This window comes from Stenella coeruleoalba (genome assembly GCF_951394435.1).
Source record: "Stenella coeruleoalba genome assembly, chromosome: 7".
Taxonomy (NCBI): Eukaryota; Metazoa; Chordata; class Mammalia; order Artiodactyla; family Delphinidae; genus Stenella; species Stenella coeruleoalba.
In genome coordinates, this window is record NC_137153.1 from 92,449,860 (window position 1) to 92,477,521 (window position 27,662).

Here is a 27,662-nt window from a genome sequence, read left to right on the forward strand (position 1 = left end):
GTTGAAGCGACTTCCTCTTTCCTTTCCCTTCTTCCTCTCCCTGGCCCCGCCTCCCGGGAGCCTCGCTTGGTCTTCGCTTGCGGGTAAGGGGTGAGAGGTGGGAGTGCTACGCGGACCTTGGTGAATAACTGCGCAGAGTTCTGCTCCCGGGCAGCGCAAGTTGGAAGAACCCAGGTTAGATCTCTGACAAGGGTGGGAGGGACTCTGCAGGCACCGGGATCTCCACCCTCTCCCGATCCCAGGCCTCCCTCTCCGGGGCCTGCAGTTGGCCCATCCGGAGGCTGGGGTCCTTGGCCCCTCTCGAGTAGGATTGAGGCCCTTGTCCTGCTCCTCTCTCTCCAGGCGAGGTCCCACTCTGGTTGCTGCCACCGATACCCTTCTCCTGGAGCTTGAATTGGAAGCAGAGTAATGTGTGGTCTCGTTGATGGAAGTAGTAAAGTGCTTTAGCATCTATTCCGCCTCCTATGAGCTCCGAAACCTTGGGAGGCAAGTAGGGCAGACAGAATATCTGTTCTCTTGCATTGTGCATATAGAGAACTCACTCTTCCAAGGCAGCATGGCTCCCTAAAAGTTAGAACTGGGATTCACACCCAGGTCTAGCTTCCACAGGGTTGCACAAACTCGTGGGGAGAGCGTTTGGATATAGAGAAGAAACTGCAAATATATAAAGGAGAGCTAGCATTTCTGAGTGCATACTTCATGCTAGGCATTATGCAGAATTCTTTCTGTACTTACTTATTCCTTATAAGGAGCATAGGAAGCTTATATTGTTGTTATTTCTGGTTTAGGAACTTGAGGCTCAGAGATGATAAATGACTTGTCCAGTATTAATAATTTAGTAGACATCTCCCAGGTCTCTTTCAGCTCTCTGATTCTCCCAACACTATAGAATTAACTTCTTTTCTAATCAAACTGAACTTTTCAGATGTTGACATTTCAGGAAATGAGATTCCTGAAATTTTTCTTGGTCTCTTCACCCTTTGCCCATTGGCTTATTTCTTAGCAGCATCCTATTTAGAAATTTGTAGTTCCGTAAATTCAGCTGTGACTCTTACTCCACAATTTTTCTCTTTCCAAGAGAAACTTAAGGATCATGTTGCTGAGTGTGGAATTGATGGATCCAGGTTAAAGGACTGGCCAGAAAAACTGCTAGTTTTTACATCATAGGTGGACCCTCTTTAGTTCTCTTTGCAAAACTTACCTAAGTTTCTGTCTTTTTTTTCTCTCCAGGAAAACAGCTATCATCTTGTGCCAAGATGTCAGGAATTGGAAATAAAAGAGTAGCCGGAGAGCCTGGCACATCTGTGCCTCCGGAGAAGAAGGCAGCTGTTGAAGACTCAGGGACCACGGTGGAAACAATTAAGCTCGGGAGTGTCTCTTCAACGGTATGTGGAAACAATGCTGTGAGAGTGTGTTTTTCTTCTGTCCGTGGCAACCTGAAAGTAATAATTTACGGAAGCCTTCTGGAGTAAGGGAAATTGATTTGAAAAGAAGAGGGAAATGAAACAGCCAGAAGTAGATGAAATGATGCATTGCTCATTTCTGAAGAAGAAATATATTGACATTTGATCTTTATTTTTAAAGGTACGTTTATGTTCTCTGAAGATTCTGGTCCCTGATACAGCATGAGGTATTTAGCATTATAGGTATTTAGTGAGGGAGCTATACACTGATTTTTCATTCATTGAAAACTTAGGTGCCAGGTACTAAGAAGCAATGTAGAAAATCACCGAGAGAGTGTCTTCTTATTTTCTTGTCTATAAAATGTAATTATAGTACCTAACTCACTGGGTTTTTGAGAGGATGAAATGAAAGAGTTCCTGCTAAGGAATATTACCTTTAACATGGTAATGTACTATTAATAGTTTTTATTGGGCTAGACATTGTGGCTATAATGGTGAATAAAATAGATATTGTCCTTGCTGTTATGGAGTTGACAGTTTTATTAGACTGTTATACACCAACAGCTTATAGTAATGTTATATGTCCATTAGACATCAGAAGCTCACTATAATAGGTCAGGAGTCTGTATTTTGGAGCTCAGCCATGGTGATATGGTGTAAAAATGCTTCACATTTGTATAGCCTACAAAACCACATCTACTCTTTGAAATTGAGGATCAGAGAGAATAGTAGGAACGTTCAGAGTAAATTGTTGATAAGTATTATTTCTGAAGTTGTCTGGGGTTCATCAGCCTCCTGTTGCCAGGAGGTGATTTTTGTCTTGGCACTGTCTCACGTCATGCATCCCAAGGACATTTATTCATTCAATAATAAATATTTGTTGAGAATTTGTTTTTGCCAGACACTGTGCTTTACCCTAAGGACAGCCCCTGGACTTCAGCTTGTAGCTTGGCACTGAGCAGGGAACAGACTGTCATAATAGAGTGGGAAACGTGCTCTTCACAGGGATAACTACATGTGCTAAGGGAAGCACCGAACACACATCCCATTTTGGACTTTATCCAGAAGGCCGTGAGGAGCTACTGGAAGGTTTTAAGCAGGGGAGTAACATACTCTGACTTAGGTTTGGAGAATAGACTGTAGGGGAGCAAGGGTTGTAAGCAGGAGTTCAGTTAGCAAAATTGTTTCCTCATTCCTTCTCCCTCTCCTCCCTCCCACTCTCCCTCTCTAAGGGTGGGGAGCTGGTGCATGAATCCACTGATCCCTGCCCCAGTTGGCTGAAGGTTGCCCTTGAAGGCAACAACTCCTCCTTTGCACTTTGAGGTTGCTGTAGTAAACAAACTGAGATTGTGGAGCAAAAAACTTTGAGACTGCAAGGTATGCTTGAAGTGGGACACTGGTAGGGTGACTGGAGCTGTTCACCGGAGGTGTGCTGAAGTCTGGAAGGCTGACAGATCGTGGCATGGGGCGCAAAAGTGTCTGCTACATGTAGGAGGCTGTTGCCGTAATCTTGAGGGATCACGGTGGCTTGGGCCACTGTGGAGGTGGTGTCGACAATATTTGCTTGTGGACTGGGTGAAGTATATGAGAGGAAGGAGGCACGATGACCCCAGGATTTTGGAAGTATGCAGTTTTCACTAACTGAGCTAGGGAAGGGTATGAGAGGAGCAGATTTCTGGGAGCTGTGGGGGATGAATCATGAGTTTGAAACTGGACATGTAAGTTTGAGGTATTTATTAGGCCTGTGAGTGGATAGGTAGTTGGATGAGGTGATCTGCAGTCTGTGGAGAGATCTGGGCTAAAGCTGTACATTTGATAATCATTATTTTTTTAAATGGTATTTAAATCCATGAGACTATAGGCTCTCCCATAAGGAATGAGCATAGATAAAGAAGTCTGAGAACAGGGCCCTGGAGCACTGCAACCCTTCACGTCAAGGAGATGAGAAGAGACTAATTGAAGAGGGGCCATTGAAGTAGGAGGAGAATAAGAGAGAGTGGGGTCCCGGAAGTCAAAAGAAGAAAGTGTTTCAGGAAGAGGTTGATCAGGTGCTCCTGATGGGTTGAGCAAGGGGAGGACTGAGACTTAGATTTAGCCTTAGAAATTTCACTGGAGACTTGACAAGAACTGTGTTGGTGGAGTGGCGGCAATGGCAGCCTGACTGCAGTGAACTTAAGAGAATATGAGAGGAGGGAAAAGAGGGCAGAGGTGTTGCTTTGGAGGAGTATTGATGTAAAGTAGAACCAAGAAAATGGGGCCTTAGCCAGAGGGAAATGTGGGGTTGAGGGAAGGTTTTCTTAATTTGTTTTTTAAAGTAGGAGATATTACAGCATTTTTATTTATTGATGAAATGATTTGCTAGAGAGGGTAAAGTTGATGATGTAGCAGAAAAAGAAGACAGTTACTGGTGTGATGTCCTTGAATAGAAGAAAGAATGTAATACGATGCACAAGTGGGAGAATGGGCCTTAACTAGGAGAGGGATGGTTTATCGACAAGAAGGAAGGCAAGGGATGTGGGTTCAGATGTAAGCAGGGCAGTAGTGAGGGTTGTGGGAGATGGAGGTGGACATGCTCTTCTGATTGCTTCTGTTTTTTTTCAGTGAAATCAGAAGCAAGACTCATCTGAGAGTGAGGATGGGGGAGGAAGTTTTGGAGGTGCGAAGAGACAGGAGAAGGTAGGAAGTAGTCACCTTGAAGAGAGAACGGACTAGAGAGAGGGAGTAGGGCTGCTGGGCAGCACTGAGGACCTACCTGAGTCTGTGAGCATGAGTTTAAAGTGAGACCAGTCAGCATGGTGCTTTATTTTTTCTAGTCACATTTAGCTTCATGGATGTAGGTGGAGAGTTGGATGTTACCAGGATTGGGGTTTTCAGCAGGCAAATATGGAGCAAGGGAGGAGAAGGTTATAAAACAGTGTGACTGGTCGTGGAATTTATGTTTGATAAGGAAGTGAGGAAGTGAGAGGAGTGAAAGACATAGGTACAGGACGAAGGTATAGGACCAGTGGATTGTATAATAGATCCTGGAGGAGTTGAAGAATTGTTGGAGTTGATAAACTATAGAGAGTGAGCTGGAAAAACAGGTGGTAACTGTAGAGAATGGGTTGTTTGAAATTGAGTTTATAGAGAACATCCAGGTACAGCTAAGACCACGAATAGGAATAACTGGGAGTTTGGTGACTGAAGGAGGTAAAGGACAAGATCATTGGAGGAGAGGAGGTCAGGATACAGGATCTGAGATACAGGAACGATCATCTATATGGGAATTGAAATCAGTAAGAAGTACAACATGAGTAGTATTGGAGAGAGTGATGACAAGCCAGGTGCTAAATCTTCAGGAAATGTGGGGAAGTGACCTGGGCATTTATAGCTGAGTGCAGCAAGGCAGGGTGGCAGGTGGTCCAGACCAATGGCATGAGCTGCAAAGCTAGGAGGTTTTAGGGAGCAAAGTGGATAATGGCTTAGTGGCAGTGGAGAGCAAGGAGGACACCCACCTGCCTCCAGGCACAGGGCTTCAAAGCATGTGGGAGAGAAACAGCCATCACTGGAGAAGCCTGCAGGGAAACAGTGTTCTTATCCAGGTTTCAGGTGGAGCAAAGAAGGGGAAGGTGATGCTCAGAAAACAGGTTAAAGATATAGTTTATTAATAGTATTCATAAACTGGTACAGTTGGGAAGCTGTTGACAGTTTTGGTGTATCGAGACTGTTTAACCAAATGGAAGAGAGGAAAGTAAAAGTGAAACAAGAAATTGGTGCTCTAATAAATGGTTCTTACTTTAAAATATTCATTAATTTCTCAGTAAAGTAAAAATGTAATCATTTCGACATGCTGTTTCTTTGTCTGAAGTTCTCCCTTCCCCCCATCCCCCCACTAGCTTTTCTTAGAGAGAGGTTAAAGATACTGAGAGGGGTACACAATTACTGATGGAGTGACGTTTTTGCAGAAACAGAAGAGAATGGGATCCTCAGCACAAGTTGAGGTTTTAAGAATATGGGCATAAGTTGGTGAGTTGTGTGGATGGGTTTAGGAGATAGGAAATTGAAGAACTTTCCATCTGATGGTTTCTGTTTTCTCTTTAAAACGGAGGCCAAGTCACCTACTTAGTGTGATGTGAGAGGAGACAGGGTTTGGTAGTTTGACGTTGCCTCAGTGTAGAATAGGAGCTAGATCACTTGATCCAGAAAGAAACATTTCCGGACAAATGATAAGATCTGCTCAGGTTAGAATTCATTTTATAAAGGCACCAGTCTCCCTGGTTTAATGACCTTATCTAGAAGTCTCAGCATACTGGGTATAGGAATGGAATAGTCTAATACGTGGATTAATTCAGATTGGGGTTTGTTCGCAGAGGTAGAATAAAAAGATTAAAGGCAGAGAACTTGAGGAGCCTGATAGGCAGGAGTTTGAAGGAATGTATTATAGGGTATAGTCAAGGTATGGAAGATAGTGGAGACAGAGGAGAAAGGAGAAAGTTCAAAATTTTGGAGATCCAGATGAAGACTGGTATATTGAGATAAGAGCATGAGCTATCTGGAAAGATGGTTTTATTCAGAGAATGGAAAGTTGGAATTTAAGATTTCAGATGTGACACAGTTCCAGATAATGACAAAAGTCTAGGATGTGGCTTTTGAAATGTCTGGCTGAAGCACAGTGAAGGAAGTAATCATTGGAGTTAAGGAATTCAAAATGCTGACAGTGTAGATGCTAGAGGATTGGATGGTTTGTCCACACAGGTACATGTCCACATGTATATTGAAGTCACCAGATGTGTTGACGGGGACTGGGATACAGAAGGACCTGGTTGTCAAAGTCTTGAATAAATGACGGGCAGTGGTTAGGAGATAGCTGATTGATTGGGGAAGAGGGTGATCTAGCTGGATGGTGGAGCCTCACAGTAGCAGTATTTTGTGGATGTACATGTGACTAGAACAGTGAGCTGGGTGAAGTCAAGGTTCTAGTGTATATGTGTGTGTCACTCTTTGCTCCCATCATCACAGACCTTTACCTTTATTTATTTCTTCTGCTTCTACTTCTTATCCCATTATTTGCTGTAAGATTTTGTTAATAAATATCTTTTTTCATAGGAACTAAGTAATGCACATATTAGCCCCTGTTGAGTTTAACCACTGATTTGTCTAATTTCTTTATGGAGATTAATAAGACTGGTTTCCTGGGGCAGGAGGAGTTAGACATTCGAACACTGCAAGCCAAAAATCGCAAACTGGCAGAAATGCTGGATCAACGGCAAGCCATTGAAGATGAACTCCGTGAGCACATTGAAAAACTGGAACGAAGACAGGCCACCGATGATGCCTCACTATTGATCGTCAACCGGTACTGGAGTCAGGTAGCTAGCTTGTTTTTATCTGAGCATTGTAGTTCTCCTTAGCAGACTCTTTATTTCCAAAGTTGTTTCCTTTTGTATTTTCGTAACTGTACCTTCCCTCCTCCAGTTTGATGAAAACATCCGTATCATCCTTAAACGTTATGATCTGGAGCAGGGTTTGGGAGACCTACTCACAGAAAGAAAAGCCCTTGTTGTGCCTGAGCCGGAACCAGACTCTGATAGCAATCAGGAACGGAAAGATGACCGAGAGAGAGGTGAGTGTTGGTGGCGGATTTGCCACTTCATGCTTTCTGGGTGTTTGAAGTAGAGTTTCGCTTTGAGGCTCTCCATTTGAGGGGAAAAAATAGATTTTGATATTTCCAGTTTTATAATATTAGGGGCTTCTTTTTTCCCCCCTGTGTCCTCAGGGGAAGGGCAAGAGCCAGCTTTCTCTTTCCTTGCTACTTTGGCCAGCAGTTCCAGTGAAGAGATGGAATCTCAGCTGCAGGAGCGCGTGGAGTCCTCCCGCCGAGCTGTGTCGCAGATTGTGACCGTCTATGATAAACTGCAAGAAAAAGTGGAGCTCTTATCACGGAAGCTGAACAGTGGAGGTGAGGCAAAAACCAGGAGACTGGAAGCAGAGGGGGAGAAATAGGAACTCACCTTTGTATGCTAGTTTGTAGTTTTCAGACTTACATATTTATTTATTTATTTATTTTTTATCTTTTTTTTTAAAATTTATTTATTTATTTTTTTTGCGGTACGTGGGCCTCTCACTGTTGTAGCCTCTCCCGTTGCGGAGCACAGGCTCCGGACGCGCAGGCTCAGCGGCCATGGCTCACGGGCCCAGCCGCTCCGCGGCATGTCGGATCCTCCCGGACCAGGGCACAAACCCGTGTCCCCTGCATCGGCAGGCCGACTCTCAACCACTGTGCCACCAGGGAAGCCCCTACATATTTATTTTTAATTAAATTTCTTGGAGTCAGTTTTAATATGTCCTTGTTTTTTGTTTTTCTGTTATCTCTAATATTTTCAAAAAAGTTGACTCAGGCTTTAGAATTGTTAGATTTTAGAAAGATAAAACAAAATATTATAGGGATGGAAAAGTGTCTATTTGAAATAAAAGTATTATTTTATGTTAACTAATTAGATTTAATGCAAAAACTTATATTTGTTCAGTGTATTTAAGTATTTGTGTAGTTAGGTTGCATCTTCTTTTTCGAATTTATTTATTTTTGGCCGTGTTGGGTCTTCGTTGCTGCGCGCGGGCTTTCTCTAGTTGCGGCGAGCAGGGGCTACTCTTCATTGCAGTATGTGGACTTCTCATTGTGGTGGCTTCTCTTGTTGCGGAGCACAAGCCCTGGATGCACGGGCTTTAGTAGTTGTGGCACGCAGGCTCAGTAGTTGTGACGCATGGGCTCTAGAGTGCAGGCTCAGTTGTTGTGGTGCACGGGCTTAGTTACTCCGTGGCATGTGGGATCTTCCCGGAACAGGGCTCGAACCCACGTCGCCTGCATTGGCAGGCAGATTCTTAACCACTGCACCACCAGGGAAGTCCAGGTTGCATCTTCTTGTTTTTTGTTTTTTTTTTTTTTTGCGGTACGCGGGCCTCTCACTGCTGTGGCCTCTCCCGTGGCGGAGCACAGGCTCCGGACGCGCAGGCTCAGCGGCCATGGCTCACGGGCCCAGCCGCTCCGTGGCATGTGGGATCCTCCCAGGCCAGGGCACGAACCCATGTCCCCTGCATCGGCAGGCGGACTCTCAACCATTGCGCCACCAGGGAAGCCCCAGATTGCATCTTCTTAAGTGCCCTGATTTCATGCTTTAAATAATAATCCTGGTCTAGTTGTAATATATTAATTTCTCTGATTGTCATTAAGATGTTTAACCTTTCATTTCTGAAAGAAATATGTCAGATGCAATGGAGGTTGAACCATTGGCTGGGAAAATAAGAATTTTCTTACTCTGTAGTTTTGTTTTTTAAGATACTTGGGCTAAATTATCAATAGAATTAAAAGAAGAGGCATATTAAAGACCTGTGAATATTTTGTGGGCAAAGGTTTCCTTTGCTTTTCCAATAGGGTGTTTGTGTATTTCTGTATTTTATTATTTGGATAACAGATACTTGTTTTAAGATATACAAATCAGAAATCACATAAAGTACACTACACAAGTCCTTCCGTCTTACTTTCCAAAGACAGCCATTGTAAACAATATTATTCGTGTCCTCCCAGGCTTTTGTGTTCATATATTGCATCTACTTGTGTGTTCCCAGCTCAGCTATGTCTCTTGGTGCAGTGCCTTGCCTCACTCTTCTTTGTTTCTCCATTTTCTAGCACTGTTTCTGGTGTCTAGTGGGTGCTTACATAATGGTGAATGAATGGCTATAAATCTTCCCTGTCACCTAATGTAAACCGAGCTGTATGTTACTCCTTTCTCCCTTGGCTCCACTTGAATAGTTAGAAGGTATTATTAAACATTAGTAATATGCCACACGGATATACCATACGCATTATGGTTTATACAGTCTGCATGGTGTACCAGATAATATGCTATATGCAGAGGCTATGTCGTTATGAAACTTGATTTTATAAATGAATATCAAGTAAAGGAATTGCTGTATTTAAAAAGGAACTAAAATGAGTAACACATTAAACAGTACTTTAAAATTATTCTTTTTTTTTTTTTTTTTTTTTTTGTGTGGTACACGGGCCTCTCACTGTTGTGGCCTCTCCCGTTACGGAGCACAGGCTCCGGACGTGTAGGCTCAGCGGCCATGGCTCATAGGCCCAGCCGCTCCGCGGCATGTGGGATCCTCCCGGACCGGGGCACAAACCCGTGTCCCCTGCATCGGCGGGTGGACTCTCAACCACTGCGCCACCGGGGAAGCCCTAAAATTATTCTTTTTGATGGCATGCATTTTAAGGTAGGATTTAAGTTAAAAAATAAAAACATTCATTACAAGTTACAAACTGCTAAGCTATTATTTATAACATAAAAGGCAATTGCCATTGATAAGCTGAACGTTCTAAGAGATAAAGGTGTATAAAGTATGAATTGTAGCATCAACTGTAACTTTTGGCGGTTCATTTTTTTCCTCATGTTTATTTGGTCCTTGATTCAAAAGAGTTACATTTATCAGCTTGTTTATTAATTCACTAAATATTTATTGAGCTCTTACTGTATTCTGGGCCTTATTCTCAATATTTTAAGATATTAAGAGGACTAAAATTCAGCCCCTAGTTCTTAGCTTGGGTTATGAATCAGAATCATTTTGAGAGTTTTTGGAGAATACTCTTTTTTGGCCCTGCCCATGTTTATTCTTATTTAGTAGGTATAGGATGGGTCCTAGGTATCTAATTTTAGAGGTTCCACAAGTGATTCTGATGGGTAATCTTGGTTGAAAACCATAAAAGCCACCACATGACCAACGTGTATTATGTTTCTAAGAGTGGTGCCAATTTTATTTCCTGATAACTGTCTCTAGGGGCAGTATACAACCCGAGAGTATGTGGTTTCATTTACTAACATTTGGATTTCAGCTATAGTATCTGTGACTGATTTTAAACATACTAATTTGGTATGGTAAGTTCTGTAGATTTACTACCTTCTTTGTAAATAATACTGCACACTTTGGTTTTTTTTGTTTGTTTGTTTTAACATCTTTATTGGAGTATAATTGCTTTACAATGGTGTGTTAGTTTCTGCTTTATCACAAAGTGAATCAGTTATACATATACATATGTCCCCATATCTCTTACCTCTTGCGTCTCCCTCCCTCCCTCCCTATCCCACCCCTCTAGGTGGTCACAAAGCACCGAGCTGATCTCCCTGTGCTTGTGGCTGCTTCCCACTAGCTATCTCTTTTACATTTGGTAGTGTATATATGTCCATGCCACTCTCTCACTCTTTCCCAGCTTACCCTTCCCCCTCCCCATATCCTCAAGTCCATTCTCTAGTAGGTCTGTGTCTTTATTCCCGTCTTGCCCCTAGGTTCTTCATGACCATTTTTTTATTTTTCACACTTTGGTTTTTGAGCCTCAGGAGTGCCTCTGGCATAGTATACCAGAATATGATAAGTAATTCTATGCTCTTATCTTTATTCTTCATGATTTTATAGGTGCTCATTTGAACAAGGAAATTACTGCTCCCTGCCCTGCCCTTCCCTTCTTTCCCAACAGAGAGATGCTTCACGTTGGTGTTAGTGACTAATAGGAATTTGTGACAGCCTTAGAAAATAGAATTTTATTGCTATTAAGTCTGACATTGATTAGAGATACTTCTGTCTTGTCTACAATTCTAAAATGCAGGTTTTTTTGGTGATTGTGCCTTATCTGAATAAAGTTATAGGACCTCTCCTTTTCTTTTCTCAAGGCATTTTAATTTTATAGAAAGGGATGGGCGTTAGGTGACCTTGCCTCTGTGTCTACCTCTACAGAAGCACAAAGTTGACTAATTTCCTTAAGCAAGTGCTTTAACGAAGGACTAAGTCCTCTACGCAAGCCTGGGTTCTTAATGTGTCATGTGAAGATAATAAAAACCAGCCTACTTCTTGAAATTTTCAGGAAAATAAAGTGAGATAGCATGTTAATGCTTTGGTGGGATACACAGTTGTAAAATCTGACACCACAGATGCTAACTAAACTAAAGTACAGTTCTTCTCCCTCAGATAATCTGATAGTGGAGGAAGCAGTGCAGGAGCTGAATTCCTTCCTTGCACAAGAGGACATGAGGCTGCAAGAATTGACAGACCTCCTTCAGGAGAAGCATTGCACCATGTCTCAGGAGGTACTTGACCGGAAAGGAGATGGCAGTTTCCAGTGGCCTGTGGCAGACATTGACTCAGAATACTAAGTGCTTCAAACATCATCTTACTCTAGAAAGCCTGTTTTTATACTGAAGAGCATGCAGGGCAGGTTAAAGCAACCAGCTCTGAGAAATCAAAATCCGAGTAAAGGTTAAGGGAAGGAAATAATTGAACGTTTCTCCTTGACTCTGCCTCTGTTTAAGTGGACATTTTGGGATCTTAGTTTTTAGGAAGAATTACCATCATGGAGATTTGCAAAACAACACACCAAACCCCCAAATATTAAATTACTCCAAATATAAAAGACCATGTACAGTGTTACTGAGGAATAGGTTGGTAGAAATTTATCTGAGAATGGAGCAGTAGGAAATACTGCATTTATGATGACCTATGAACTTGAGGAATGTGGCTTTTCAATCCAAACTTGGACACACATAGTGCCACGACCAAACTATGTCAAGATTTGGGTGTTTGTTTATTGTATAAAATGATTGAGACAATGTGGTGATAAGCCTTCTGCTGAAATTTGACCTACCTTAGCTTGGCCACCCAACTCTTACGCTTATTGGTAAGTTAATAGTTAACCGTTTACTTAGTGCCTAGCACTTAAGTACTTTACGAATATTATCTCTCATGGTCAAATAACTCTCATTTTACTGCTAAGGAAACAAATTCAAAGAAACTGATGACTGGTCTGAGGGCACGTAGCCAGAAAGTGATTGAACTGTGATTTGGATGTAGGTCTGTTCAACTTCAAAGCCTATGTTCTTCATTATGTCCTCTTTCCTAAACTCCAGTGCCAAGGTGCATGCTGGGCTGGTTGCCTGGGAATCATTTGGGAAGTTTATTAATACTTCTCATCAACCTTCAAAGGGGTTAGAGTATAGTGGTGCTTATAAAGAAATTGGAGTGTAGTAAAAAAATCAGTATAACTTTCTGTCATGTTTTAAGGCATAAGCTAGGTGCTACCAAGATGAAAAGGTCTTCCTTTACCAGCCCTTTCCCAAATCTCATTTAGCATTACTAAGTTGGAGAGACATATTGCTCTGCTCAGCTGAGCTGATATCCAAGACGGCTCTCACGGCTGGTTGTTTTTTCTTTTTTGTTTTCTCTTGTTTTTTGGGGTTTTTTTGGCCGTGGCACGTGGCTTGTGGGATCTCAGTTCCTTGACCAGGGATTGAACCTGGGCCACGGCAGTGAAAGCACTGAATCCTAACCACTGGGCCACTAGGGAACTCCCAACTCATGGGTGGCTGTTGACGCTGCCTGTCAGCTAAGAGCTCATCTTAGTTGTCCACTGGAGTGTCGCCTCTCCAACATGGAAGTTTCAGGGTAGTTGGACTTCTTACATGGCAGCTGACTTCTTCCAGAGAATGAGTGTTTCAAGAATATCAGGCAGAACCTGCATGGCCTTTCAGACATAGCCTTGAAGTTATGTAGCATCATTTCCACTGGGTCACCAAAGTTGACCCAGATTTAAGAGGAGGGGACAGTGACCTCACCATTTTTTGGGAGAACTGTCAAAGAATTTGGGGGCCATATTTTAAAACCAACACAAAAGATATGTGTAGATTAATGTGGACATGTAACAGTTTTATAATTAAAGTATTAAATAGCATTAGCTATGTACATCTCCTAAATAAGTAGAGAACAACATAGATTTTTGTATCTTTATAGCATCTGATTCTAGATTGCCCTGGGCTCAGCTTGAAAAAGAGAATGGAAGTTTTCCTTCCATTCTCTTTGGATTATCATTTGTTGGAATATGGGAAGGGAAAGTAGAGGGTAAAGATAGCTGTCTTTTCTAAATAAATATTTGAATTTTTATCTCCTAAAATATTTGTCTGGTAAAATCAAGGATGTTATCTTTTGTCTCTTAAAAAACATATTTTCTGATGGGTTTGTGGTCTATATAGGGAAATGGTGCTTCTCAGAGGCAGAAAAATTATTGAATCTTAAGTAGTCTTTTCTTTGTGAGAGTTCTTATAGACTTTTACAGTTTTCGTGATTGTGACTTACCCAAACTGTTAAACTTGTGATTTCAGTTTTATACTCATGTGTTGGGAAGAGGGTGAAATAGCTTTTACTTAAACCTTTTCTTTAATGACACATAAGCATGGGTTAATTTTGTGGGATTTGGGATATAAGGCATTCCTTTTCTAACCTGGTCTTTTTTTTGCTGTATTTTTCTGAACACCTGTGTTTGGGATGTAGTTCGCCAAGTTGCAGAGTAAAGTGGAGACAGCTGAGTCACGAGTATCTGTCCTGGAGTCCATGATTGATGACCTGCAGTGGGATATTGACAAAATTCGAAAGAGGGAACAGCGACTCAATCGACACTTAGTAGAAGTCCTAGAACGGGCAAGTGCTGTTTTATTCATAGTTTGAAGACTATTCATTTTAAGGAGTCTACTCAGAAAGGATGGACTTGGGTAGTAGTACTTGGAGAAAAAATGGACTTCTTTGAAAGTACTTTGGTTATCAGACTAAAATTTTAGGGCCTCTCACTGAAGAATCTTTGTCTTCTCCATAGGTGAATTCAAAAGGTTATAAAGTGTACGGTGCAGGGAGCAGTCTCTATGGCGGCACAATCACTATCAATGCCCGGAAGGTAAAATCGCGACTCCCCGAGGGTTTGTTTTTTTGACCTGGTGTCAGGTATTGTGTTAGGTACTTAGGATTGTGTTCACAAGTACACAAGTGACAACGTGGGGTTTTGCTAGAAGAGTGGATCAGTGGAGCTGGAAGCTTAGGAATGGGAATGATTTAGAAATTCCTTTTCTTTACTCTCATTTTGCTATTTCCTGCTTTTCTCCAGTTTGAGGAAATGAACGCAGAACTTGAGGAGAACAAAGAGTTGGCTCAGAACCGTCACTGTGAGCTGGAGAAACTTCGGCAAGACTTTGAGGAGGTCACTACGCAAAATGAAAAGCTGAAGGTAGGAGACACAACTCTGAGGGGCAGTAAAATGAAACTTTTTGCTGATAACTCACATATGTGTTGTGAACCGTCATAATTTATTACGGGAAAGAAAAATGTAAGTTTTGTTGCTATATCCATTTATTTAGTTATATATATACTTAATATTGGTACCCTGCCTTTTCTGAAAAGAATTTAAAGCAACCTACAAAAATACATTGGCTGAATCAAAGGCACTAACTTAAGAATTGTTGAGAAAAAATGAGGAGTAGGGTGAACTAGGGTGAGGATCCAAAGTGGGTTTTAAAAATGGGGCTTGTATACAAGATACATGCAAGAAGCATGTAGCTACAGTACGTAGGCCACTCCCATGTCAGTAACTGCCAAATGTGGGCCACAGAATCTGCCTCTGCAGCTTCTAACTGCCAAAGCAGAGAAAGAAACATGGTCAGTGATCCTGTTGGTTTTCAAACCTGCCCATTAGAATTTTCTCTCCCTGGTTCTTGGGGGGAAGAAAGTAGATTCCGAAAGTCTTCCCACCCCTCTTTCGGTCACAACCACCTATCTTTTATAATTTTATTTGTTTCTAGGTAAATATATGAATAAAGATGTTTGAACTGAAAAAAAAAAAAAAGAACAAAAACAACCTGAGTTGAATCAGTTGATGTGTTTGGGTAATTAAAGTAAACAGTTACTTAGGAGAAGCATAAGTTTTTTTGTTGTTTTTTTTTTTTGCGGTACACGGGCCTCTCACTGTTGTGGCCTCTCCCGTTGCGGAGCACAGGCTCTGGACGCGCAGGCTCAGAGGCCATGGCTCACGGGCCCAGCCGCTCTGCGGCATGTGGGATCTTCCTGGACCGGGGCATGAACCCGTGTCCTCTGCATTGGCAGGCAGACTCTCAACCACTGCACCACCAGGGAAGCCCCATAAGTATTTTTGATACAATAACAAAAATACTTTTCTCTGTGACTGTCAATAAAGAGAACAAGTTAGTGGCTAGGGTCCTCAACTATGTTCTTAAAATAAGTATCCTGACAAATTTCTTAGTGCTCTTCTCTGTCCCTAGATCTGACAGATTTCATAGGGCTTTTCTAGTGTCCTTGGATCTAGGTTGACACATAATGTAAAACATGTATCAATTAAAACAATCCTTGGGTGGAAGAATACAGGTACCAGGTACCACCTCTTGGAGGGTCTAATTTAAGTTAGGATAGATTTTATGTAACTAGAGGAATAGGTAGATAGATTTCATAAAGTTTGTCTCAGTTGCACAAGACGTCAGAGAGTTTAAGATTTTATTTCCAGGCTAGCATCCTAGATTCTGCTTCTGACTTTTCTTTTCTTTGGGCCCTCCTAAGGTGGAATTGCGGAGTGCTGTGGAGGAAGTGGTCAAGGAGACTCCAGAATATCGCTGCATGCAGTCACAGTTCTCTGTCCTGTACAACGAGAGCCTGCAGTTGAAAGCCCACTTGGATGAGGCTCGGACCCTACTTCATGGCACCAGGGGTACCCACCAACGCCAAGTTGAGCTCATTGAGGTAACAGCCTAGCTTTGTCTTCTGTATATAAGCTTCCTCCCTCATAAATTTTATAATTTTACTCTCTTATGCTCAATCTTTTATTCATTCAGAAAACATTTATGGAGTGGCTGTAGGTCTTTACTCTGCTAGATGGTGGGCATCCTGCCATGAGAGATCTTAGAGTCTAGTGGGGAGAACAGTATCCAGTAGAATGCAGTGTGTTGCAATAGAGTATATCTAAAAGGTGCAGTGATAAAGGAGACAGAACATCTGATTTGACTGTGGAGCCGTCCTGATTCCACTTGCCAAAGTGCAGTATGACTCTTAAGGATAAATACAAGTTTACTGGTAGATAAAAATAGGAGAAGGGCATTCCCAGCAGTGAGAACAGCAGATGTAAAAAAAATAGTTTAGTATGGCTGGAGTCTTATGTGCATTGGGGAGAATAGTGTATAGAAGCTGTATCACTGCTTACAAGCCATTATATCATATAATGGCATATGTAAATAATTTTTTTAAGGCAGAAACTTTCATTCATGTGTTCATTTCTGTATTTTCCATTGCCTTTAAGGTTATGTTTATAGTAGTTTGTCTTTTACTGTGTGTCTGCCAAAGAGTTGAGTATATCTTACTTTACTGTTTATATACTGTTTTCTTCTTTAGTTCTCCAACCAGATTGTAATATTCTCAGTTAGGAGCCATTTCCTATATTTCTTGAGTCTCCTGCTAGTTCTCAGATGAGTGTTTTGTAGCTGTCTGGTGCTCATTAAGTATTGATTGAATTGGAACTTTTCAGAGTAATCCCTCTTTTCTTGATGTTTTCTCTTTTTCTTCTTAGATCCTTATAGATCAAAGATCTATATACGTAGATAAGGATCTTGATCCTTATAGATCAAATTTAGGAAACAGTAATAGAATATGATGACATGTCCACATTTTGATAAGAATTTTTGATTGGTTCCTTTTTCTGTGTGTAGCGAGATGAGGTTAGTCTTCATAAGAAGCTGAGGACCGAAGTGATCCAGCTAGAAGATACACTGGCCCAGGTCCGCAAGGAGTATGAAATGCTGAGGATAGAATTTGAGCAGACCCTTGCTGCCAATGAACAAGCAGGTACAGTTACTCTGGCTCCACCCTGTAGTTCGTCTGCTGCACATGCATTCCTTGAAAGACACAGCGTGGTCACCAGGGTTTGTTACGGAGCTCAGAAGTCCTAACGAACCTTAAATCAAATCCTGTCATTCATTTTGGTTTACAGCCTGGGTGCTTGTTTTTTAACTCAGATTGGCCAGTTTTGTTTTCATCTTCTGAGAAGGAATCTTCCTTTTGTCAATTCTCCCTGTTTCTCAGAGTTCCCTCATGTGTTCTACTCTTTCTCTCCTTGTGCCTTTGCCCTTGTCACACTTCTTCCTGGCATTGCTGTTGCTGTATTTAAGGCCCCATAAACCGGGAGATGCGCCACCTCATCAGTAGCCTCCAGAATCACAACCACCAGCTGAAGGGGGAGGTCCTGAGGTATAAGCGGAAACTGAGAGAAGCCCAGTCTGACCTGAACAAGGTAACCAGGAGCAGGAGAATAAGTATTATTTTCTGTTAAGTTTGCAAAGCTGTCTTGGGGTGAGGAGAGTGGTGTGGTCACCGTAAGTGTGGGTGCTGCTTTCCTTTCTCTGCCCTCCCAGACACGGCTGCGCAGTGGGAGTGCCCTCCTGCAGTCTCAGTCCAGTACTGAGGACCCTAAGGACGAGCCTGCAGAGCTAAAACAAGATCCTGAGGACTTGTCTGCCCAGTCCACCGCATCGAAGGCATCTCAGGAAGAAGTCAACGAAATTAAGTCCAAACGCGATGAGGAAGAGCGAGAACGAGAAAGGAGGGAAAAAGAGAGAGAGCGAGAAAGAGAGCGGGAGAAAGAAAAGGAGAGAGAACGAGAGAAACAGAAACTAAAAGAGTCAGAAAAAGAGAGAGATTCTGCTAAGGATAAAGAGAAAGGGAAACATGATGATGGAAGGAAGAAGGAAGCAGAAATTATCAAACAATTGAAGATCGAACTCAAGTAAGAGCAATGTTTAGAGTAACTGTTTCTGACTCAAAAGCTAAGGTTAGGACATCGTGCATGAAATGTTTGAATGATGGCATCGCTTATTCAATAATTGTAATGTATCAGGTGTAACTAAATGTACAATTAGTGTGGTCTCAGTTCTTGATCAAGTGTACGACTTCAGTGGCCTGTGTGGCTATTGTATACTCTGGTTCAGTGATCAGGTCTCAGTAAACCCCATTGTTGTAGCCTTATTCTTCATGAATCCAAATTAAGGAAAAGGATGTCATGATTGAGGTAACACTCATGAGAATTATTGGAAGTAAATACTGCTGTTTACTAGATTTGGGCAAATTGTTGGCATTAATTATAATTTAAATTATAGTAGGTAGAATATGTATCGCTATAACTTGAACAGTATTGATCTCTTTGCCTGACAATTAAGTAGTCTGTGTGTATATCAGATCGTTTTAAGAGATTTCTAGGAGGTTTACTCCTACAGGCATTGAAACGGTAAGACAGACCTTTAAGTCAAGAAACACTGCCGTAATCTCACATATCGCTGCTTCTCATCCTGCTCAGCCGTACCTTTTCTGATAGAACCGGTTCCTTTTTGCTCCCCGTTTGTCATGGTTGAGCCTTTATTGGTGTTTGGATTTAAGGGACTACTGAGCTCAAAACATTTGAACTTCTTTGGTATATAAAAGGATAATTAAGAGGTTTGAAAATTTAGTAAGATAAAGTTTTAGCCTTTAGCCGATGGTTAATCACTCAATTGTCAAATCTAGGAATAGCAGTATATTTTAAACTTTGAATTTTCTCCCTTTTTTTCTCTCTTCCTCTTGCTCTCTTTAAGGCAATTTTTTTTCCTCCAAGTGCGGTATCAGAATTATTTGGGTGACTTACTTAAAGCACATTCTTGGACTCCATCCCAGACCTACAGAGTCTCAGTTTCTACGAGTGGCGCCCCAGAACTTTGCCTATTTAACAAGTGCCATAAGTGTTTATTTTATAACTATGTTGGAGGACTTGGTCTGACGGGAGAAATGAGTCTTTTTTGCAAACTTACTTTTCTATACTTTCTGAGTGTATCCAGAAATCTCTTGATAGTCTGTGCAAAAGTTTTGTCTTTTAGATGTGTTATATAAAGTGTAAAATAGAACTGTTGTAAAATATTTTGCATAATTCAAAATTCCCTTGCTCTGATGCCCTTTGTTTTCTCATTACACCATTCCCCTCTACCACCCTCATCATAGGAAGGCACAGGAGAGCCAAAAGGAGATGAAACTATTGCTAGATATGTACCGCTCTGCCCCAAAGGAACAGAGAGACAAGGTTCAGCTAATGGCAGCTGAAAAGAAGTCTAAGGGAGAGGTAATCTAATCTGCCATTACCTGTCATTCTGGTCAAAATCTTCCATTTGTGGGATTCTCTTTCATACTTCTGAAGGCTGTAGTTTCTTTAAAGTTAGCATTTAAGACTTAGCAACATTTTCTTCCCTTTCAAAGACCATCTAATATAGAGACTTCCAGATTTTCCACTAGGTGGTAAGGTATATCAGAATTACGGGGAATAGGAGTAACCTTTTCAAACTTCTTGTTCCCCTTTGTGCCATATAAATTGTCATACTGATTTGCTTTTTCTGGTTACTTTTGGGAAGAATGCCTTATTCTTTTAAAATTGGGAGCCTAGGAAAAAAAAGAGTGAGAGCTATTCTAAAGAAAAGTACATTTGCACTCCTCAAAAATGCCGCTTGCAGGGCTTCCCTGGTGGCGCAGTGGTTGAGAGTCTGCCTGCCAATGTAGGGGACACGGGTTCGTGCCCCGGTCCAGGAAGATCCCACATGCCGTGGAGCGGCTGGGCCCATGAGCCATGGCCACTGAGCCTGCGCGTCCGGAGCCTGTGCTCCGCAAAGGGAGAGGCCACAGCAGTGAGAGGCCCGCGTTCCGAAAAAAAAAAAAAAAAAAAAAATGCCACTTGCAGAAGCGTGTGATGTTGGAATGGAGTGATGTTAAAGCAGGGTTGTGATGTGGTGCACTAGTGTATCATTTGTCTCCTTCCATAATCCTATAAAGGTTCTTTTGGTGTTATGGGCCCTCCATCTGTGCACAGTATTAATTGATTTTTGAAATTGTATTATAGCTTTTTTGTTTTTCTTTTGTGTGATTGCTTTCCTCCTATAGTTGGAAGATTTAAGGCAAAGACTCAAAGATCTGGAGGATAAGGAGAAAAAAGAGAACAAGAAAATGGCTGATGAAGATGCCCTGAGGAAGATCCGGGCAGTAGAGGAGCAGATAGAATACCTGCAGAAGAAGCTGGCCATGGCCAAGCAGGTGGGCATACTTTCTTTATTTAATGAGCTTTTTAAGTAAATTTTACTTGATAAGTAAGTTATTGACAGTGAAATTTGCCCTGTCATTCCAGTCTTTTTTTTTGGTTAATATTTTTTTCTCCTGTATGTTTGTTTTTACATTGAAGTCTCTCATCCTTCAGTTACTTTGTTTTGTGTATTTGTGAGGAAGGAAACTTACTTCTATTTTCAGATGGATAGCCAGTTATTCAAAAACTGTTTCTTGAGGGATGTATCGTTTCTCTGCTGATCTGCAATCAGGGGATGTAATGAATATAAAATTTTATAAAAAGATATAAAATTTTATACACATTATGATTATAAATACATGAAACCAAGAAAAACATGTTCCGCAAATAGGTTACAAATAAATAACCAATATGTCAACTGTAGTGGTTTCTGGATCATAGAACTATAGAGACTTGTCCCCTTCTCATAAGGAACTTATATTTCTTTATTTTTAAGTCCCAATGGATTTTATTAACTTTCGATAATAAAGATACCAAAAATGGTTGGAAAAACCATATAGGTACATAAATAAACCATAGTACACATGGGTATTTAATATGTGCAAAAGATATAGTTTTAAATCAGCAAGTAAAAGGAAGACGATTAAATGTGGTGGGCAAAAACAAAATAATTTTGGAAAAAAGTTGGAGATATATTTGAACACTCTACACTAAGATAATTTCCAAATGGAACATATATATAATGTTAAAGAAATCCATAAAAGAACCAGAAGAAAACAGATAAATTTCTTTTTAAATTTGAAGTGGAGAAGACCTTTCTAACTATTAGTAAAAGTCTAAAAAATATGAAAGATAAGATAGATAATTTTGACTTATACAAAAGACCACACAAAACCTCTTCTACATGGCAGCAAAGCCAAAGAGTAAATGAGAAACCTGGAAAAAATATTTCTAACTCTTATCATGAAAGGGCTTATCTTTCTAATATATATTAAAAAATCCCCAAAAAATGATAGGGAAGAAAACTCAAAAGCCCAATAGAAGAACAGACGAAAGATATTAATAATTCATAGAAAAACAAATGGCTCTTAAACGTATGAAAAGATGCTCTGTAATTTATAATAAGACAAATGTAAATTAAAACTATTTTTACGTTCAGTTTTTCACCTATCAGATTGTTATGAAACAGATGTTTTCAGAGTTGAAAAGTCTGTAGATTCAAGTCAGTATTATAATTGTGGAAAAGTATGAGAAAACGTGAGGTTTTATGATAGAAATTTTCTTAACCAACTCCTACTTGATCAGTTTGCTAGATTATGGTGTGTATAATTTTAGTCTGCTTCAGCTGACCTCAAATACGGCCCAGTTAATGAGCATCAGACCAACAATCAATGCCAATGGCTTCAGATTCCTAGGGCTAACCTAGTGACAAAACTAAGCTTCTTAAAACCGTCTTCTCTGTCACTAGGTTATTTCCATAACAACAGTAGGAAAGTTTAGTTTCCTGTGTGCATTTCTTTGGAGTTAGAAGATTCCATTAAAATGAAGGTTCTTCTTTCTTATTTTAGGAGGAAGAAGCTCTCCTCTCTGAGATGGACGTCACAGGCCAGGCCTTTGAAGACATGCAGGAGCAAAATATCCGTTTGATGCAGCAGCTGAGGGAGAAGGATGATGCAAATTTCAAGCTCATGTCAGAACGTATCAAGTCCAATCAGATCCATAAGCTGCTGAAAGAAGAGAAGGAGGAGCTGGCAGACCAGGTTTTGACTCTGAAGACTCAGGTAACTAGAATGAAAAAAGCTTTCCAGAATCCTGTTGAAATAGGGTGCTTTCTACACGAAGATACAAGTAAAGAAAATGATTATTGTGGCATTTTTTGTAATAGGAAAAACTCCCCAAAACTAAGGTACATGATTTGGGTACTGGTAAATAAATTATACATCCCTACAGAGGAGTACATTGCAGCTGTTTAAACAAAAGTGGATCTGCTAATAAGGAAAAATGTTTAAATATATCATTAAGGGATTCATCTATTTATCCCTTTTGTGTTAAAAATGTGTATGTCTTTGTGTGCACGTGCTGTGTATCTTAGAAATTTCTGTAAGGCTGCATGAGAAGCTGTAAGAGTGGTTACCTGATTACATCTGAACGTTGGGATGAGAGAATTACCATAGTCTTGCATGTAATTTGAAAGGTTCATGGATAAAATCAGTAATAGTTCGAGTTTTCTAACAGATTCTCTTTTGTGGGCCTGTGGATTAACAGAGCCTAGTCAATTTTTTGTGTTTTTCCTTCCTGTTTGTGTTAAAATGTGATTTTCTTTTTCTAAGGTTGATGCCCAGTTACAGGTAGTGAGGAAACTGGAAGAGAAGGAACATCTGTTACAAAGCAACATTGGCACAGGGGAGAAGGAGCTGGGTCTTAGGACCCAAGCCTTAGAGATGAATAAACGCAAGGTATGATCGATTACTCTGTGGTCTAAAGTGACAGTTAGTCTTCAGAGGAACAGATAAGTTTAACACTGATAAAATTACAGGTTCACTTTATTCCTTGGGCTTGGTAACATTTTGTCTCACTGGAAATAAGTGGTGATAAGTTAATGTTGTTCATACATCCCTCATAGGCAATGGAGGCAGCCCAGCTTGCAGATGACCTCAAAGCACAGTTGGAGTTGGCTCAGAAGAAGCTACATGATTTTCAGGATGAGATTGTGGAGAACAGTGTCACCAAAGAAAAAGATATGTTCAATTTCAAACGGGCCCAGGTCAGTTGTTTTTTCTTCACTTTTTGCCTTTTAGGTATTTTCTGAGCTCTAAGATGACCTATGTTACAAAAGAGTCATTGGTCTATCGTATCAATATGTCATTTCCTATTTAACTGTAAGTTCCTTGAGTGAAGAGATGGAGTCTGTTTTCTTCACTGAAAACTATCCCCGAAGCCTATCATGGTGCCTGCCACCTAATGGGCATGAAATAAATACTTATTTATTTAAATGAATGAGTTAGTGAAATCGTAAAGAAGTAGCAGCAAAAAAAACACTAGAGAATTTTAAAGTTCTTCTTTAAATTCTTCTACAATTTTTTCTATTTTTTGCATGCCAGCTGTTTCTCATGCTGCCTTTCTATAGTTATCTATAAGTCTGTAAATTCTGATCCAATCTATCTTCAGCCTAAAAACTAATTGCCTTAAAATAAGGTGGCCTATCAAGTTTTCATCTTTTTTTCTTTTTTTAAAATTTAATCCCTCTAAACTTAGACTGGAGTTTCGCAGAACTGAACTGACAGTAGTTAGATGCAACTGAAGTTTGGTGATATGATTGTGGTTGCCTGTTCCGAAAAAAAAGAAAATAGCTTGTCATTTGCAATTCTCTACATTCCTAAAATATAGTTAGGCATGAAAGGACAGAAAGTCCTTTCTTTCTGCAACAGAAAGTTCAGGTTGGAGCAATTAATTTTTCTCAAAAATGACAGATCTGGGGGAGTGTGTAATGGGTATGCTATCCCACCACAGGAGGACATCTCTAGACTTCGAAGGAAGCTGGAGACCACAAAGAAACCAGACAATGTACCCAAATGTGATGAGATTCTGATGGAGGAGATTAAGGATTACAAGGTTAGAAAAACTGCCTCAGTGATTTGTGTGTGTTTTTTTGTTTTGGCCTACAGTGGCCTACTAACAGATTAGGATAATAAATACTGAACTCCTTTACTTGAAGGTAACAGAGAATGCTTTATCATGTGTGTGTGGTGGGGGCGTGCGGTGCTATTACTGTCTTAGTGCTTAGTGGATTTTTTGCTTATATATCAGAGCCATTTGGGTCCTAAACCTTTATGGTTGCTCTGACTCTGATTTCTTTTTTTTTCTAGGCACGCCTGACCTGTCCGTGTTGCAACATGCGTAAAAAGGATGCTGTACTTACCAAGTGTTTTCATGTTTTCTGCTTTGAGTGTGTGAAGACCCGCTATGACACCCGCCAGCGCAAATGTCCCAAGTGTAATGCTGCTTTTGGTGCCAATGATTTCCATCGCATCTACATTGGTTGATCCAAGCCAAGAGAAGAAGAGGGGCAGGCTGGACGGGCACTTAGTCATTAACCATCAAACCTCTACCTCTTCTCTCCTTGACTGTCACCCACAGGGCAGTTTGTCCGTCAACTCCCTTTCCTTCACAGACTTTACGTGCGGGTTCTCCTCACTAATACCTAGGTGACTTCGGGAGGAAAGGACTGGTAATGCAAGTCTTGGGTTTTAGAATGAATTAGAAACAACTTTTATTTGTCTTCCCTACCAGCTTTGTGTATTTCCTGCCTTTAGACTTTTCAACATCTTCAGGCTTTTACTGTATAATCTTGGATTGTCCATTCCTCCTGAAGAAGTCAAATTGGTATTTTTGACACAGAGAAAGAAACAAGAGTAGAGACACATGGCTACTTGCAGTGGGCGGTGATCTTTTAGAAATAAGCTGTCTGCAGGCATAAACAGTACTTGATTTGGGCAGTAAACTTTTTGTAAACTTGGATTATAAAATGGTATCATCATGCTACTTATTCCTGGATAGTTTGAAGCCTTAATGAAATTTATGTCCAGGATGATTCAATCCATTTCCTGTTCACTAGCCAAGTAATTTGTTAAGGTCAGCTGGCCTCCTTGTTACAGTTACTTAAGTTTTGAATGTTCTACTCATTGATGCCTTTAAATTTCTCGAGGCCAGAATAATTTCAAATACTATAGCCCCTTTTATCTTATAATGAAATCAAGATTGGAGAGGATGGGGCACAGGGCTGCGATGGTGAAGAGACCTTCTGGGTACCCTGGGGTCTCGATACAGGGAGGCCTTGGTGAACTATGAATTACTCTCATATGCCTCTCCACAGGGGTTGTCGTCACTCCTGTTTTCCAGAAGATTCTCTGTAATGTTTCTGTAGGACTTTATACTCCACAAGCTTCAATTAAAGCAGGATTCAGTTTGCTTTTGTGTTCATGTTTTCCTTTGAAATTTTTCTATTTGTCAGTATTAGTTGATTTTATACCTGCTGTTTTAGAATTGAATTCTCTTGAACAGAAATAATCAACTTAGATTAAGGGGCTAGCTCTGTTTAAAGTATTTATTTCTCTGATTAATTGAAGCACTTTTCTCCCAGTTGTTTTATTGAATCTGTTCTGCGGAGTGATTATGCCTAAAATATAATGGTTTATTTGACTATTTATTTCTCTCTCATAGTTCGCTATGGGGGTAAGAGATTGTGATTTGTTTTCCAGAGGGTATCAGACTGCCTGGCACTTTAGTTTTAGAGTTCTTGAGGTATAAGATTTATAGTAACCAGAAAACCGGAGGTTTTCTATATCTCTGGTAAGGGGTTGTGTAAAATGGATCCCTTCTTGATCACTACCTGTCCTTAGAAGAATGGGTAAGGACAAATTGCATGTCCTTTTGTGGTCACTACCTGTAATTGGAAGGACTTGTGATGGGTTCTACAGAGTCATGTGGAATGGGTTAATAAATGAGTCTAACTGAGAAACCTTACAGTGTCATCAAAGAGGTCACGGGCCTCTCGATCCCCTCACCCCCCTACCCAACACACAAACACAGCCATAAGGGGGTCTGGCCCTGCTTCAGGGTACACGGTGCCTTTGCATTCATTAATAGGGCACTTTCCCCTTACTGTTCTCGTCTTATAAGGAAACTTGTGAGGGCAAACAGACTATTTGGGCAGCTAGTGGTTTGGGTTTGGATATTAATTGTTTATGACACTTGGCTAGGAAAGCCAGCTGCCCAGCATCAGGGGACCCTGGAGCCTGTGGAATGTTGTGGAAGGAACCAGGAGTCCAATGGGAAGCTGGATTTAGGGGAAGTTCCTCTAGCTGGAGAGAGCAGGGAGCCCCTAGTCCCAACTAGCTTCAGGTCCAGGCAATACAGGAGGAGCTCTTAAAGTCATTTTTAGATAACGACCAAAAACGGTGGTGACTTGGTGCACTCCGGCTTCTCATTAGAGAAGAGGTCAATGAATGGGCTTCAGGAATACCCACAAATGGTATATGAAATTTTGTTTGTGTGTGTGTACATTGGTCATAGCTTTTTTCAGATCCTTAAAGAATCAAAATTTCTTAAAGGAATTTTGAAACTTAACAAATACCAAAAAAGTTAAGAATCACTGCCCTAGATCCATAAGAGATTTTTTTGAGGATTTCTTTAAAGTAATGCCTATAAATGCCAGTTTCAAAGATTATTGTAGAAGTACTAGAGTCTCTCTCTCTTTTTTTTTTTTTTTTTAACATTTCAGGTCTTGTAGAGATGGTCTCTTATTCTTTTTTCTTTAGTTGTTACCTTGGAAATTATCTTGGCCATTTGGACCACAATCAGGGTTGATGTGCTCTAAGGCATATATCTTAACTGCATGGCTCGGCTCTTACCTTCTTACCTACTCTAGGGATCTTTTTCAAAGGTCTTTGGCTGTTTCTGCTAGCGATTGCATTCTCATATGAATTTACAGTGGGATTTCTTGGTTTGTTCTTTTTTTTAAAAAAATATTATTTATTTATTTATTTGGCTGTGTCGGGTCTTAGTTGTGGCATGAGGGTTCTTGGTTGCGGCATACATGTGGGATCTAGTTCCCTGACCAGGAATCAAACCCGGGTCCCCTGCATTGGAAGCATGGAGTCTTATCCACTGCACCACCAGGGAAGTCCCTAGGACTACGTTTTATTCCCTTGTTTAATGAGAGTTCCCATAGCGTTTTGTTCTAGCGTAGAATTGAACCAAAAGGATCTTAGATTTCTCCTTGCTCACCCAACCCGTTTATGCATTTGTGGAGTGCTTATTGTGATTCCAGGCACTATGCTAAACCTATTTCTCATGAAGTCAGACTTGGGTGAGTATGGCCCAGCTGCTTAGCAAGTTACTTCAGCTCTCTCTGTTTCAGATTCTTCATCTATAAAATAATAAATACTTTGTAGGATTGTTTTGAGGATGAATTGAGACAATATAAACAAAACATTTAGCCCAGTGCTTACACCTAGTAAATGCTCAAGACAGCATTTTGCAAATAAAGAGATTGAGAGGTCAATTTTTCTTTCTTCTACATTTTCTTTCTAGGAAAAACAAGACTGACATTTTCTTTGGAATCTAGGCCATGTGTGTTTATCTGTGTCTGTCTGTCTCTAAGTCCACCTGTCCCTGTTAAATGATGCCACAGCCAAGTCATTCCAGAACATCAAAAGGTTAACTTCATTTGCTCACTGCCCTACAAACAAATGCATGTGAATGACAGCCAGGTCCACCTAGTGGTGAGGATCCCGATCTTTTCACAAATCCATTTTCAGCTTAAAATCCTT

At 40.7% G+C, this 27,662-nt stretch overlaps 1 protein-coding gene across 4 annotated transcripts; it reads left to right on the top strand.

Moving 5' to 3' along the window:
- Positions 1–46: 46 nt before the first annotated feature.
- On the top strand, positions 47–27,662 carry RNF20 (ring finger protein 20). Of its 4 annotated transcripts, none has more exons than XM_079926896.1 (20): positions 47–174; positions 1,231–1,385; positions 6,557–6,751; positions 6,858–7,005; positions 7,159–7,341; positions 11,400–11,518; positions 13,752–13,898; positions 14,071–14,148; positions 14,356–14,475; positions 15,816–15,995; positions 16,955–17,090; positions 17,414–17,535; positions 17,657–18,027; positions 19,269–19,386; positions 20,196–20,345; positions 21,900–22,112; positions 22,662–22,787; positions 22,955–23,095; positions 23,842–23,943; positions 24,198–27,662. In XM_079926896.1, the coding sequence occupies exons 2-20, from the start codon at positions 1,257–1,259 to the stop codon at positions 24,372–24,374; spliced, it is 2,955 nt and encodes a 984-aa protein (XP_079783022.1). In that variant the 5' UTR covers positions 47–174; positions 1,231–1,256; the 3' UTR covers positions 24,375–27,662. The 4 variants fall into 4 exon arrangements, with proteins under 4 accessions (XP_079783022.1, XP_079783024.1, XP_079783023.1 ...); XM_079926898.1 differs by having other exon boundaries at positions 6,584–6,751; XM_079926897.1 differs by having other exon boundaries at positions 57–83.

What these genes read in the sequence shown, in the direction of transcription:
- RNF20 (XM_079926896.1), top strand. Translation starts at nt 1,257, where the DNA reads ATGTCAGGAATTGGAAATAAAAGAGTAGCCGGAGAGCCTGGCACATCT. An exon ending in CGCAAAATGAAAAGCTGAAG is followed by an intron (nt 14,476 to 15,815) that starts GTAGGAGACACA and finishes GGCCCTCCTAAG; the next exon opens with GTGGAATTGCGGAGTGCTGT. An exon ending in TCAATTTCAAACGGGCCCAG is followed by an intron (nt 23,096 to 23,841) that starts GTCAGTTGTTTT and finishes ATCCCACCACAG; the next exon opens with GAGGACATCTCTAGACTTCG.